Source organism: Columba livia, chromosome 3 (genome assembly GCF_036013475.1).
Source record: "Columba livia isolate bColLiv1 breed racing homer chromosome 3, bColLiv1.pat.W.v2, whole genome shotgun sequence".
NCBI lineage: Eukaryota > Metazoa > Chordata > Aves > Columbiformes > Columbidae > Columba > Columba livia.
Window position 1 is genome coordinate 41,748,750 of NC_088604.1, and position 14,633 is coordinate 41,763,382.

General features: G+C 37.0%; 1 protein-coding gene across 6 annotated transcripts in view; it reads left to right on the forward strand.

Moving 5' to 3' along the window:
- The window catches only part of FUT9 (fucosyltransferase 9), a 108,738-nt gene extending 98,052 nt beyond the window's left edge, over nucleotides 1–10,686 (forward strand). For all 6 annotated transcript variants that reach the window (XM_065056546.1, XM_021285568.2, XM_021285565.2 and 3 more), the window contains one exon: nucleotides 621–10,686. In XM_065056546.1, coding sequence (XP_064912618.1) covers nucleotides 629–1,708 — 1,080 coding nt within the window. In that variant the 5' untranslated portion in view covers nucleotides 621–628 and the 3' untranslated portion in view covers nucleotides 1,709–10,686. The remainder of the gene's footprint in view (nucleotides 1–620) is intronic.
- Nucleotides 10,687–14,633: the final 3,947 nt, after the last annotated feature.

Consider the following 14,633-nt stretch of genomic DNA (forward strand, 5'->3'; position numbering starts at 1 on the left):
ACAAAGGAGCTGAGAACCTCAATTACTCTTTTCCTTCCCTAACTATTTTAGGAGTCCTCTGGAGAAGGTATGAATGTCCATGCCCATGTAGCCATCAGGCATGAATTAGCTTTCTAACAGTCCCATTGATTACGTAATTAAAGTTCCGGTCCCTTCATTTTTCATTCTTCTAATCCTATATCCTCCATACCTCTATACACACAAATATGAATAGACCCAATCTGCAGCATGTTATCCCTCACACAGACACAAAGACAGAATCAAAAGGTAATTTTGTATGTCTTGTGTCTCTCTTAAACTCTTGGCATAGGTTCTAAGCAAAAAGACTTCTCAAGATATATACTGGCTTATATCTAGTATGAGATGCATTAAAATCCTCCTTTTAATTTATGTCAATTAGCTTTTAATGTGTAGAGGAGAAATATTGTCACTTTATAATGAATAGCATGCAAGAACCCACATCCTCTTCACTCAAAGGAAATTTCTGAGGTTACAGCTCAGTGAAATTGAAGTTCTATCAATTTTGATGCCAGATGTCTGATTGCTTTAATAGGACATAAATATGTAATTTAATACCTGATGTTATTTTCTCTCTTTCTCTTCCTCTCTTTTTTTCTCAGAACAAATTATGACATCGACATCTAAAGGAATTTTCCGGCCATTTTTTATTATCTTCATTGTCCTTGGTTGTTTCATGGCATTTATATTAATTTATATCAAACCAACAAATAGCTGGATCTCTGGTCCTATAGAATCAGCCAGCTCAGTTTTGAAAATGAAGAGCTTCTTTTCTTCTAAAACTGATAATCTTAATGAGACTACTATTTTGATCTGGGTTTGGCCATTTGGTCAGACATTCGATCTAACATCCTGCCAAACGATGTTCAATATCCACGGGTGCCATCTGACTATTGACCGCTCACTATATAACAGATCCCATGCTGTTCTCATCCATCACAGGGACATTAGCTGGGATCTGACTAATTTACCTCAGCAAGCCAGGCCACCATTCCAGAAGTGGATTTGGATGAATTTGGAGTCTCCAACTCATACTCCACAAAAGAGTGGCATTGAACACCTCTTTAACCTGACCCTGACTTATCGGCGTGATTCAGACATTCAGGTGCCTTATGGCTTCATGATGGTCGGCACAGGTTCCTTTACATTTGAAGTGCCAAGTAAGGAAAACTTGGTCTGTTGGGTTGTAAGTAACTGGAACCCTGAGCACGCTCGAGTCAAGTATTACAATGAGCTTAGCAAATATATTGAAATCCATACCTATGGACAAGCGTTTGGAGACTACGTCAATGATAAAAATTTGATTCCAACTATCTCCACTTGCAAATTCTACCTTTCCTTTGAAAATTCAATCCACAAAGATTACATTACTGAGAAACTTTATAATGCTCTTCTGGCCGGATCAGTACCAGTTGTATTGGGCCCTTCCAGAGAAAACTATGAGAATTACATTCCAGCAGACTCTTTCATACATGTGGAAGATTTTCTCTCCCCAAGAGAGCTGGCAGAATATCTTCTGATGCTTGACAAAAACAACAAGATGTACCTTAGTTATTTCAACTGGAAGAAGGATTTCTCAGTGCATCTTCCTAGGTTCTGGGAATCACATGCATGTCTTGCTTGTGATCATGTGAAAAGACACCAGGAATACAAGTCTATTGGAAATTTAGAAAAATGGTTTTGGAATTAATTTATGTGTGTGTACATGTGTGCACTTTTTTGAAGAAGCCAGAAGAAACTTCAGTCCAAGTGGAGAGGAAAGGAAAAGAGGAAAAAAAAAAAGAATGAAAAAGGAAAAGAGAACCTTGTGTCACGGTTTTATCAGTTATCCTCTCTTGGCTATCCTATTTATATTTTATAAGAGATTTTAAGAGATCATCAGAAGTCATCAATACTCAGTTTTAAATTATACTGTACATACTAATTATGTGCACTGAAGAATATTTGATTGTTTACTATAATTTTTAAACAAAATTTTCCACTTTTTCTGTGAAATATGTCCCAGTCTTACACTTAAGGTAGCCATTTTAACACTTCTCTTTTTTTATTTTTAACATTACATTTAATTTTAACCTATTTGGAAAATGAGGACACAACTTTTAAATGCCAGAGAAAATTTTAAGAACATAATTTGCTGAAATGTGTGGAATATTTCAAAAAGCATTAAAGTTTTCTATGGTTCACCTTACATTTTAAGAACACAGTAAAGTTCAATACTTATCATTATTTCAGTGTGACCAATTGCACCCCTTTTTAAGGGTGATGAATCTAGAAATATAATTTTTAAAAGGTATTACAATAGTAGACAGTCTTTGTTTCTAAAAAGATGTTTCTAACAAATAGCTCCATCAAGTTACTTTAGGAATATTTCTGTTCTTACCCTCTGAAGAGTAAAGAAATCAGACAGAGAGAAGATGAACAACCTTAGTGACCAAAGCCCAGGTTCATCCAATCTTTGAGAGTATTTAAAGGCAGCATATCCTTAAGACTCATCGTGTCTCAAGTATGGTTTACCTGAACCAGGGCTGTAAGTGGTGTTATACAGAGATAAACAGATTTTTAACATAGGCATTTGATTACATCAGCCTCATGCACTGAATTCAGCTGGGAATAATGAATTTTTAGAAATAGCTTGTTGCAAAATTTTAGCAATTTCTCTCATATAATTTCTTCAATAATTGTGAATTTATTGCCAATTCTGTAAAGATCTGTTGAACTTTAATTGTAGCAGAACAACTTGCTGTTATGGCTCATGAATTTGGGGGGGAAAAAAAAAAAGTTTATTTTATGAAAGAAATGTGCTGAAATTCAGTAAACAAGTTATCAGGCTGACATATTCAACAATTCAACTCAATTAGATGATTTGTTGTTTTTTTAAAGAAATATTTTATGTGACAGGCATAAACATGAAGAGCACCAGTTGCTATAAATATTTGAATATATAAATAGGTTCCTAAGTATTAAATCTGCTCTGATAACAAATACATAAATGTGATATTGTCATGATTGTTTAAAATGTCTGCTTTTAATGTTTGTCATTTGATTTTATTATTTTTTTCTTTCAGCTAAAACTTAAATACCTGATTGCTATGTATATTCATATGTACAAAGTTGTTTTATATAACATAAGTGTATGGATATTTTGGTATCAAATGAAAGTCAATTAGCTTGCTTTTTCAGGTCAAAACCTTACAAATCATAACCTCTACTGAAAAAAAAAAACCTGTAAATACTTCGGCTTATGTGATATATGAGACCCTGATCAAGCAAAATTGTTGATCAAGTACTTAAGATTAAAATTTCAGACAAAAATATTGCTGAAGTAAGAGAATAAGAGAGTTAAACAATGATAAACATTTAGTAAAAGATAAGGTGACTTGTCAGATTTATTATTTTTTTTACCCCAGGCTGGAACAGAAATACAGAAGGCTGTAAAAGTAATGAAGTTATATTTCTAAAACAGGAAACTCCACAGAAAGTTCATGCTCTCCTTATGACTTCAAAAGCTGTTTTCTTATCCAGATATTTATTTATATTATTTATTGCTGTATTTAAAGGCTACTTTGCAATATACTGTGAACCTCCTAAATTCACCAGCATTACAGTATGAAACAAGATGAGCTTACCTTGCAAATTCATGCAATATAATGAAATGCAGTCTTCTAAAAGCAAAGCACTGACATGGATATAATGTGAGCAGTATTTCTATCATTTTGAAGGCAAGTGGTTATTGCCTACAGTCCGTCCTGTAGGACATCATGCCTTTTGTTTTCAGGAAGGCTATGAAATTCTCGGTCACTGAATATGTCACTACTTTGGCTGGATAATCTGATTCCCTTGATGCTGGAATTTGGAAGTTCTTTGCATTGATCTCAGTGGAAGTACATTCACCCCTTCGTGAATGTGCACAGTTTTCATTCCTCATTTCAGATAGTGAGAATTGTGCTGTGTTTTACAAGGTCTTATGTCAAATCAGACTGGTTTCTTGGCATAAAGACAGCCTATAAATTGTTATATTAATAACAAGTAAGCACAATAATAAGATATATGACCTGTAACTACAAATATCAGTCTGTGTATACACAGGAATGTTTTGAGATATGTGCTAAATTTTAAGGCTGTAAGTAATGTAATATCTCTGTGAACACTGAATCCAGCCAGCATGGCTAATCTTGTGCTGAATTTTAAGAAATGTGAAGGTCTTTTGATGGAACTGGAAAGAGAATTGTTCTCTTCACAGAAACTCCACACAAGGCTTATACACTTTGCATTCAGGATATGTTGCTAAAATTGTTTCAAATATTTAAAAAAAAAAAAAAAAAAAAGGAGAAGATAAATCTAATCCAGATTGAAATGACCAAGAATCAAAGAATCATGACCAAAGCCTGTACAAAAGACATGACCCTAATGCGTCACTTCTTGAAGAGTATGGGCTTGGAACATAAGTGAGCCAACCATTTCAAGGTTGTCTGGAGGTATCAAGCCTTAAGCAGTTCTGGATGTAAAGAGCTTTGCAGACAGAAGATGAAGCATCTTCAGGCATGTTCAGCCAATGTGGTAAACCATGTAAAGCAATGGATGTAAAACATCTGGACTCCATGCATGCATAAAGGCAGTGTACCCAGACCTACACATCTAACTCACACAAGATTGATTCCAGTCTATGTATAGCATAAAGCATTGTGATGTCAATGAGTTACCCTACATGAACAGCATGCATAAATGGACTCAAATAGCAAATCACTGTGAAGGAGAATGGTTAAAACCAATTAATTATGGTAGTATAAATTACACGGAATTAGTTAAAATAGAGAACAAGGTATGATTAGTGCCTTGGTACCTCTGGCAAAAGAATATACTTGTACTAGAAAGATGAGAAATCACAGAATCTTAGGGATTGGAAGGGACCTCGAAAGATCATCTAGTCCAATCCCCCTGCCAGAGTAGGAAAACTTAGATGAGGAATGTGTCCAGGTGGGTTTTGAATGTCTCCAGAGTAGGAGACTCTACAACCTCCCTGGGCAGCCTGTTCCAGTGTTATGGCACCCTCACTGTGAAGAAGTTTCTTCTCATACTTAAGTGGAACCTCCTGTGTTCCAGGTTGCACCCATTGCCCCTTGTCTTATCACTGGTTGTCACCAAGAAGAGCCTGGCTCCATTCTCATGATACTCACCCTTTACATATTCATAAACATTAATAAGGTCACCCCTCAGTCTCCTCCAACTTAAAGAGCCCCAGTTCCCTCAGCCTTTCCTCATAAGTGAGACGCTCCACTCCCTTAATCATCTTTGTCGCCCTGCGCTGGACTCTCTCCAGCAGTTCCCTGTCCTTCTTGAACTGAGGGGCCCAGAACTGGACACAATATTCCAGATGTGGTCTCACCAGGGCAGAGTAGAGGGGAAGGAGAACCTCTCTCCACCTACTAACCACGCCCCTTGTAATACACCCCAGGATGCCATTGGCCTTCCTGGCCACAAGGGCACAGTGCTGGCTCATGGTCATCCTTCTGTCTACCAGGACCCCCACATCACTTACCCCTACGCTGCTCTCTAACAGGTCGTTCCCCAACTTATACTGGAACCTGGGGTTGTTCTTGCCCAGATGCAAGACTCTACACTTGCCCTTGTTGTATTTCATTAAATTTTCCCCGCCCAACTCTCCAGCCTGTCCAGGTCCCGCTGGATGGCAGCACAGCCTTCTGGCATGTCAGCCACTCCTCCCAGCTTGGTGCCATCAGCAAACTTGCTGATAGTACACTCTATTCCCTCATCCAAGTCAGTGATAAATATATTGAATAATACTGGCCCCACTACTGACCCTTGAAGCACTCCACTAGATACAGGCCTCCAGCTAGACTCTGCCCCATTGATTACAACTGTCTGGATTCTTTCCTTCAGCCAGTTTACAGTCCACCTCACTACCTGATCATCCAGTCCACACTTCCAAATCTTCACATCTTTCACACCACATCTTACTATTTTCTCAACAATTGTATTTCAGGCATTCAGTTTATTTTATTTGCCAGTCCACAATAATCTGGCACATGCACTTGTCACAAGTTAAATTGTCAGTCACTGAAGACAAAGAGTAATCATTATTCTCAATTTTACAATGGCTTCTTTTTGATGTTTTTAGCCTCTCTGTCATGCACTGAGCTACCGACATTGCTGCCTTTCTCAGTGCGGAAAATAAGACCCAAACCAGATAAAATACTAACTGCAGATGTATTGCTACCCCACTGAATGCGAACAGACATCAGACAAAACTGGCAGCAGATCCTTTTAAAGCAGAGTTGTAATTTTATTTCACAGACACTCAATGACCACAGCAGCTCTTGCTCAGTGTGAGATCTCCATTCCTTAGCAAATCCTGGTTGCCCATTTCTTTGAATACCTCTTGCCATCCAAGGTGTCTGTATTCTCAATGAACAAGCAGCTTGAGCAAGGCCCGCAGAATGTGTGAGACACAACCAGCAACATATTTGTCTTTCAAGAAACAGATCAAATAAAATGAAAGTTGGACTGAGACAGCATGAATGTGGGGATTTGTAGAGTTCATGCAGGCTGAGCAAGATACAGGAAACTGGCACTACTAAATACAGTAAACAGATACTTACTGTTTCTAGTTTGTTTCTCAAACGGGGCTTTAAAAAAAATAAACGTAACAAGTAATTTTCTCACATCTGTAATCAAGCAAGCTTCAGTTAAATAAACAAAAACTGTTGCTGATTTTTCAAGTATGGGACTCCCACTAACCTTCTATAATCTCTTTTATTAGATAAAAAATAACATTCAGGGGGAGGAGTGAAGTCTGTCAGTAAGATAATCATATTTCTGATCTGACTTCAAAAATCTATTCTTATTTTTTCTTTATTGATTTTGAAACAAATCTTCACGTCCTCTGGCAACAATACTTCCTGAACTTGATTCAAGAAAGACCTTAAGCACATGCATATGACCATGAGATTCGAGCACGTGCTTACATTTAAGAACATCTCAAATGTTTTAATGCATTGGAGCTTCAAACAGTATGCTTTCACTGCCTTTGGGAATCATACTACTGAGGACAGTCTATAATCAAACAGAGGTCAATTTGTGTGGCCTCTTTTGCACCACATGTGTCCATCCTGTGAGTGGACTGGCCGCTCCACACTGAAAACTGTTTGCACTAATTCTGGCATAGTGTCCATCCATTACACCTTGGCTCTACTCTTCTGCTTCAGCGTACTGTACGTGCCACCATTGCCTCATGCCCCCACTCAGCTTGGCACCCACCACACTGCCTGCCTGTGCTGTGCGAGGGGAGTGAACTTGTATGTGGTGTAAGGAGGGGAGAGGAGCTGAGGCTTGCTGAGATTTTGAGGGCTGTTTTAGGAATAAACATAAAACCTGGTCCGTGTGTGCATCCTTTTAATCTGGACTGAGTGTGTCCTAGGGAGGGTCAGTCTCAGCTGTCCCTGATTTTCCTCTTGAATGAAAATATTTGGTTTAATCTAGATGAGACTCTGTGAGCAAACAACTGTGTGTGCAAAGTGGGAACAAGAGATGTGTCTGTGCAGGCCGACAAGGAGGCTTCTGATCTAGTTAAACCTAATGGTGAAAGTTAATCAAATACTTTAAGTGTTTCCTTGGTCAAAACTAGTACATTATTCCAAAGAGAGTCCAGAGGAAATATTTGTTTATCTACTAGTTGGTGGGTTTTTTCATTAATATTGGCAGAGAGTTCTGTTTTGTTTGTTTTTAATATAAGTGATTTTTAAATGTTAGAAATCAATCAATATGATTCATACAAAATAATTATTTCAGCTTCCTCTTTCACTCCTTACTCAGCCAAATCTTCCATTGGAGTGAGCTGGTGATTTGGGAAATTCCCATACAAGTAGTACAGGAATGAGTAGAGTAGAATGGCTGGGGTAAAACCCAACCTTCTTATTCATGGATGTTTACTTTCTAATATTTGAAGAACTAGTTCTAGTACTATAGGCAATTCTACCTTCAGAGGATCAGTGTAAAATTTGTACTGGTTAGGTATATTCATAAAAGGTAAAGAAATGCCAAGAAATTTATTAAATAAACCATGCAGTAGTAATTTTAATTCATGGCACAAATGCCACAGAGTGATACAGATGATAAAATCATAAACTCATGAGAAATAATTAGGCCTAGAGACATCACCCTGCAGTTTTCATATAGGAAAAAGTCACTTCATTACTCTACTGGAAAGGTAATTACTTGAGAATCTTTTATGTCACCATATTCTCTACGCAATTAACTGAAACCAACAGTCTCTGTGCAGTGAACAGTTAAGAGATTTACTCATGTGGCAGAAAACCTTTCACCTCCAGGTTAATAGCCTGAATTATGAGTAGGTTGGTCCAGATCGCTGTCTGGCAACCTCTGGTAGATGACTTGGTGACCACAGTCAGGGTTCTCATTCCTGCTTTCAGCCAAGGAGGCAAAGAACTGACCTGAGACTCACCTGACACCTTCTGTGCATATTTTGGCAGCCTGTACCATGCCTGTTTATGATTACGCAGAAGACGTTGCTGTTCCACACAATAAGGGTATTGGCATTTTTTTGAAGTATGATGCCAGTCTGTACAAATGAAGTATTCATGCATGGGGGAACTCTTCATTAATATTCTTAAGTAAATAATTAGTAAGAAAATTATTTAATAATTGCAAGTTGGCAGCAAAAGCAATTGGTTTTTTATTCTTATATGAGCTAGTCCAGTGGAAAACAGGCCTTGATGAAACCTTATCCCCCTGACTTGGTACAGCCTGTTTGGATCCAGATACAGGGATATGCATGACGGCAAAATTTGAAAGGGATAAAGTAAACCAACACTGTTTGGCAAATAAATTAACCACAAAATCTGCACTTTATTTTATAGCACACATGTTCTAAGAGATGAGATTAAAAAGTTTGGAAAGTAAACTCCCTTGGTGCAATGTAGTGTTCTAAAGATTCAGTGGATATACTGAAGAGAAGGCAGTGAAAAGCTTTTCCATCTGCACAAAATCCTAATGTGCCAAACTGTTTCCAATGAATGAAAAAAACAGTTAAATATGCTGACTTTTTATTAGGATTTGCAAAATCTTCTATTAACGCACTGTAATTTTGCACTATTTTGTAAGAAAAGAAAAAAGGAAAAAGAAAAAAGGAACTGAAAAAGAAACAGAAAAAGAAATCTAAAAATAGATGCCAAATGTATATTTTGTAAAATACTATTTTTCTTACATAAAGTGTCATCACATTGTGAATCTGTGTTATTGTAAACTGTGAAAAAATGTGATGTAGTCTTGTGACACAGCCTTCCAAGGGCCATTTCTAACACACAGATTAGTCACCTGGACTTGTTTATATGAAACATATTCATAATCTGAGATCACTTTTATACTTATTTTTTGTAGACTATTTTTCCACATTTACAACACAACTGTTATTTTATATCAAACATTAATTTTGATTTAAAATATTATTTGTGTAGGTGGGTGGGTATCTTAAATGTGCCAGAGATTCAAAACTGTAACAAAGATAATTCAGAAATTATTCTTTGCCAAACTGTAATGCTACTGAAATCAAAGACATTTTGTGGAATAAGCAGACAAACTGTCAATAAATGATAGTTTCTATTCCATGATAATGATGTTAATGTTACATTTGCAAGGATAAATGCCTGTAGTTATGAGCTGCATTTCCCTTCTGTCTTTCTGTATGTTGCGGAAAGGAAACTGGGTGGCATAGCTGAGCGACATCAATATTCAGCCACTCACATAATATGCCATGGACTTGACCTCTGAAATATAGTGGTGAAAACTAGGAAAAAAAAACCTAAACTGCCTGTCCTAATTCAAACTCACTTTCTTTGGTGGGTCATGTGAAAAGACTCTTCGAGCAAGATCAGGACCAAAGTCCCTTTCTTGTGTTCTTGAGCTTACAGATATAGCATTGAGTGGGATCTGATACGAACCCTTGCTTCATGCTCTCAGAGAGCTAATGATAGTCCTTGTATTGACAAATTAAGCTTTTATGTTTTATATAGTATATATATAATGCATAAATTCGCGTGTAAGAAATAGTAATCATGCAAAAGTGAATTTTCATAAAAATAATGAAAATCATTCTTACCTGCAGGCACATTTTAAGATGCCATGTTAAAAGGAGATCTTGTAAAAAGCTGTTTTTTATTTATTAGTGATTGTATATTTTTCCCCATGAACTAGACATTTTATAACAGGGATTCTACTAAGCTGTTTCTTTGTTCCCTTTGAACAATATCATCACTCAGAGATGCATCTGAAAAATGTAGAGGTTCGATCACTTATGTTTTTCAGTATTTTTTTAATTTGATGTTGTTAAACTTTTTCTGATTACCTATAGCTATATTCAGAGTTTTCAACACAATTTGACTGCAGTCAGAAGATACCTACTGTGTGAAACTACAGGTAACTGTAACTATTTCAAGGACTTTCATCATTTCTGGGAAAATTAATATTTCAGAACTCTGATTATAAGAAGGTTAACAAGCAGCTCACTGACTTATTTATCGAGCACTGGAATTCTCCCCAAAGGATAAACACTGAATTATGTAAATAATAGTGCTCTATATAAGCCTAACAAATTATTGTAATAGGTATATTTAAAATAAAAAGAGAACATTCTAAGTGTACTGTAGTCTTTTATCATCATTTCATAGGTCAAATGTCATTCTTCTTGCAGTAGTTCTCATCAAGAGTCTGATCTACAGATTGTTGCTAGTCACTCCCATGACTTCTGGCTGAGATCTCACAAACAGATTTGTACTTATTTTCAAGCTGTTAAACATTAAATTCTTGTAAGTGTTCAGGGTCAAACTCAATTAATACAGACTGTTGCATGCTTTTGCTGCATACAGCAAGCAACACAGATGAATCAGTATGATTCCACAACTGAGGTTACTTTGCTGTGCTTTCAAAAATGCAATTATGAAGCACTCTTTGAGCAATGATCTGATTTTTTTTTTATTACAAGATATTTTATATTGGAAAATGGGCTTTATTAGATGTGTGTAATCTTACAAAAAAAAAATCTTTAAAAGTTCTCAGAGAAGTAGAATAGTAATTTATATGTTCATTTTTCATTGCTTTATCTACTGTACAAATAACCTACATTTGCAGAGCTTAACTGTATCAAAAATAGCAAATGTTTAACACAATGTGTCAATTTTATTTTTAAATATAAATTCAATAAAATTAAATAGCTGCCACTGAAATAAATGTAATAAATAATGCAGTACTCCCAGTAGTACAGAACATTTGGTCCCAGTGATCACAAATTTTACCCAAGACAGAATATTATATCTTGCTACTGTGCAGCTTGAAGAATGGGTTGGGGTCTTCAAAAATCACAGAATCACAGAAAAGTTGGGGTTGGAAGGGACCTCTGGAGATCATCTAGTCCAACCCACCTGCTAGAGCAGGTTGACCCAGAGCAGATCACACAGGAGTGTGTCCAGGTGGGTCTTGAATGTCTCCAGAGAAGGAGGCTACACAACCTCTCTGAGCAGCCTGTTCCAGTGCTCTGGCACCCTCAAAGTAAAGAAGTTTTTCCTCATGTTTAGATGGAACCTCCTGTGCTTCAGTCTCTGCCAGTTGCCCCTCATCCTATCATCAGGCACCACTGAAAGGAGTCTGATCCCATTCTCTTGACATTCACCCTTCAGATATTTATAAGCATTGATGAGATCCCCTCTCAGCCTTCTCTTCTCCAGGTTGAACAGACCCAGCTCTCTCAGTTTCTCCTGGTAAGAAAGATGCTCCAGCCACTAATCCTTTTCCTTTCTATCAGACAGCAAAATTTGCTTTCCTCCTGAACTAATACTGCTTTTCTAATTTGGATACATTCTTTAAAAGTGTATTTAATTCATGCCATTTACTCAGGCCAAACTTATCATCATCTTGAACTCATCCTTGACAAGTACAGAGACAGACCAATTTTTTAATAGTACACGGGAAAGAAGTCCCTGCCACGTTTCATTCATTCTCTCCCTCTCATTTCTCCTTCTTGCATTAAAATACAACATCAAAAAGTCAGTCTAGGACAGAACATAAAACTTTCTGTGTTTGAAACAGAACTTTTCTTTTTATTCTGAAATGATCCATTTATTGTTCCTTTCACTTACAAACTCTCCCTGGATTTGCCAGCCTACTGGACACAAAGCCTTGTGTGTTTGGAAAGCCAGGTCTCTGCCCCTGAATGTCAGAACCAGCCGACCTAATGATCTGCCTTTGAAAGCACAGCACTGACGTGAAGCCTAAAAAAAAAAAAGGGTCACGCATAAAAGGTGTGCGTGTTCCTAACACTACCAGCAACAGGGGGCCCTTATAGAGGTTGGAAGCACATCTGTAAATTATAAGGCTGTTGTGAGCATAACTTCCTCACACAGCAAAACAAGCAATAAGCCCCACATGAGCTTTACACAGGCTGGTCCTTCAGCACAAAACAGTTCATCGAAGCAAACGTGCAGCCGGTGTGAGTCCAAGAGCAGGCTAGCACCTCTCAACAAGGCTAATAGAGAATGTAAGACAGACAAACAGTCTTGCTACTTCTGAGTCCATTAGCTGGTTGCATCCTTCCTCATCACACCACTAAATGCGCCATGTCAATTCTCACACTAAAACAGGAGCTTTCTTTCAAGAAACATATTGCCTCGATATATATTTTAATTCCAGTAAAGTCTTTGGATAGGATAACAAACTTTAGTCAAAAGACCTGTCTGTAGCGTAAGATCTCAGCACGGATGTCTACATGTAGTTGTACAGAGCTGCAATGAATTTCTAAGTTCCCACTACATGTAAAGGAGTCACAAGTTTTAAAAAACAAATGGACTCTGTGAGGAATGCAGTTCACCTACTCAGGATGTCTTCTCTTTAATCCTGTATAAGATCACATTAAAAAATAACATATTACCTAACAGTTCAGTGACAATTCTTATTACAACTGATTTTGATGTACAACGAATCAGAAAAATGAAAGAAAACACCTTCTTGTGTTGAAAGGTGAAAAATGATCAGGTTTCATTTTTTTCAGTCATAATTGCTTGTTTGTGATGTTCTAATTGATACTTTTATGAAAGATCAAAATCACTCTTAAATTGTTTGCCTTTAATAGAAAAATAATATTTCAGTAATAGCTAAAATAATATTAAGATTAATCTGGGAAATTTCATACTAATTTAAAAAATTTTTATGAGACTTTTCTTTTTCTCAAAGAAAGCTATTTTTCAATGACAGGATTCTTGAATGAGGAAAATGTCATCAACCACATTTTCAGTCTCCTCTTGGCTTCTGTCATCTGAATTCTGTCATGTGTGAAGAACACATACTCAGTGAGACGTGGTTAATCAAAATGGAATGTTGTTGCAAAAGGTTTCAAAATAATTTCTATATAGTCACAGACTTGCTCCTATGCCATAATCATGTTATCTTGCAAGAAGAGTTATCATCTAATAGCTAATTGCTGTCTTTCAGAGACATACTCTTAAGTTATGAAGTTCACTTTGGTTTTTAAGCTGTTCAGTCTTGTTATTAGCACCATTACAGTATCTGACATTTATTGACATTGCCTCACCTTATGTCCACTTTGTCTCCTCAGCCATATCATGCCCTCTCCTTCTACATGGACTCTGTACTTTTACATTCTCTGTCACCATTTTGACATTAAAAAAAAATATATATAGTTCCAGCTAGAATTATTCAAACCTTTGTAACCTTGAACTAGTGACCTCTACACCCTTACGCCACTGCCTCTTCATTGTCACCAAATTAGATTTAATTTACAGCTAAGTGTACTGAAATGAAAAGTAATAAGGTACATGGGCAATCAGGTGCTTTTTAATTAGCTCTGCTTGTCAACCAAATACATTATAATGCAATCAACCGGATGTGTCAATTACCTCCAGAGTGGTGGCTTTACTCTTGAAACCTTTTATTCCAATATAGCTCTAGGCTGTCATGTGGTTGTGAAAAAGAAAAAAATCCAAACACGCAGCTAGACATACTGTATAATTTACTACAGCAATATCTGCTTGCACAGACTCAGCTCATGTCCAGCAGGCTTCATCAGCTCTGCCTCAGCACAGCCCTTGGGTCTGCACCCAGTATCCTGGCTTCTGGCTGGCGCAGAGCACCATACGGACCCACAGAGCCCCAGACAAGCTGCTCAGCAATAATAAGTGCAGATGCATGTCCAAGCATTCCTCAGAGCTGGATAGAACTGCCTGGCAAGCAGGATTAGCCTGTAGGACACCCATCAGCCATAGGAGATCTAGGTCAACAAGAGAGTATGTTCAAAAGTGCAGCTTTTTTTGTCACCATCTTTTTTTCATGTCTTTCATGTAAGATGTCTGAAAAATTCTTTTATCTTCCATTTGTCTGATATTAAAAAACATCCTCTTTCCCACTAGCTCTGAAAGCAAGGGCACTTAATATTATCACTCAAAAGCTCTTACAAAAATTACAGAACCTCAATCTTTGTAGAGATTTTATATCTCTGATGCATGACATTTTAGTTTATGTTCAAGATGAATGCTTTTCATAGATAAACATATTAGATAGCAAGACGGCACTCATTT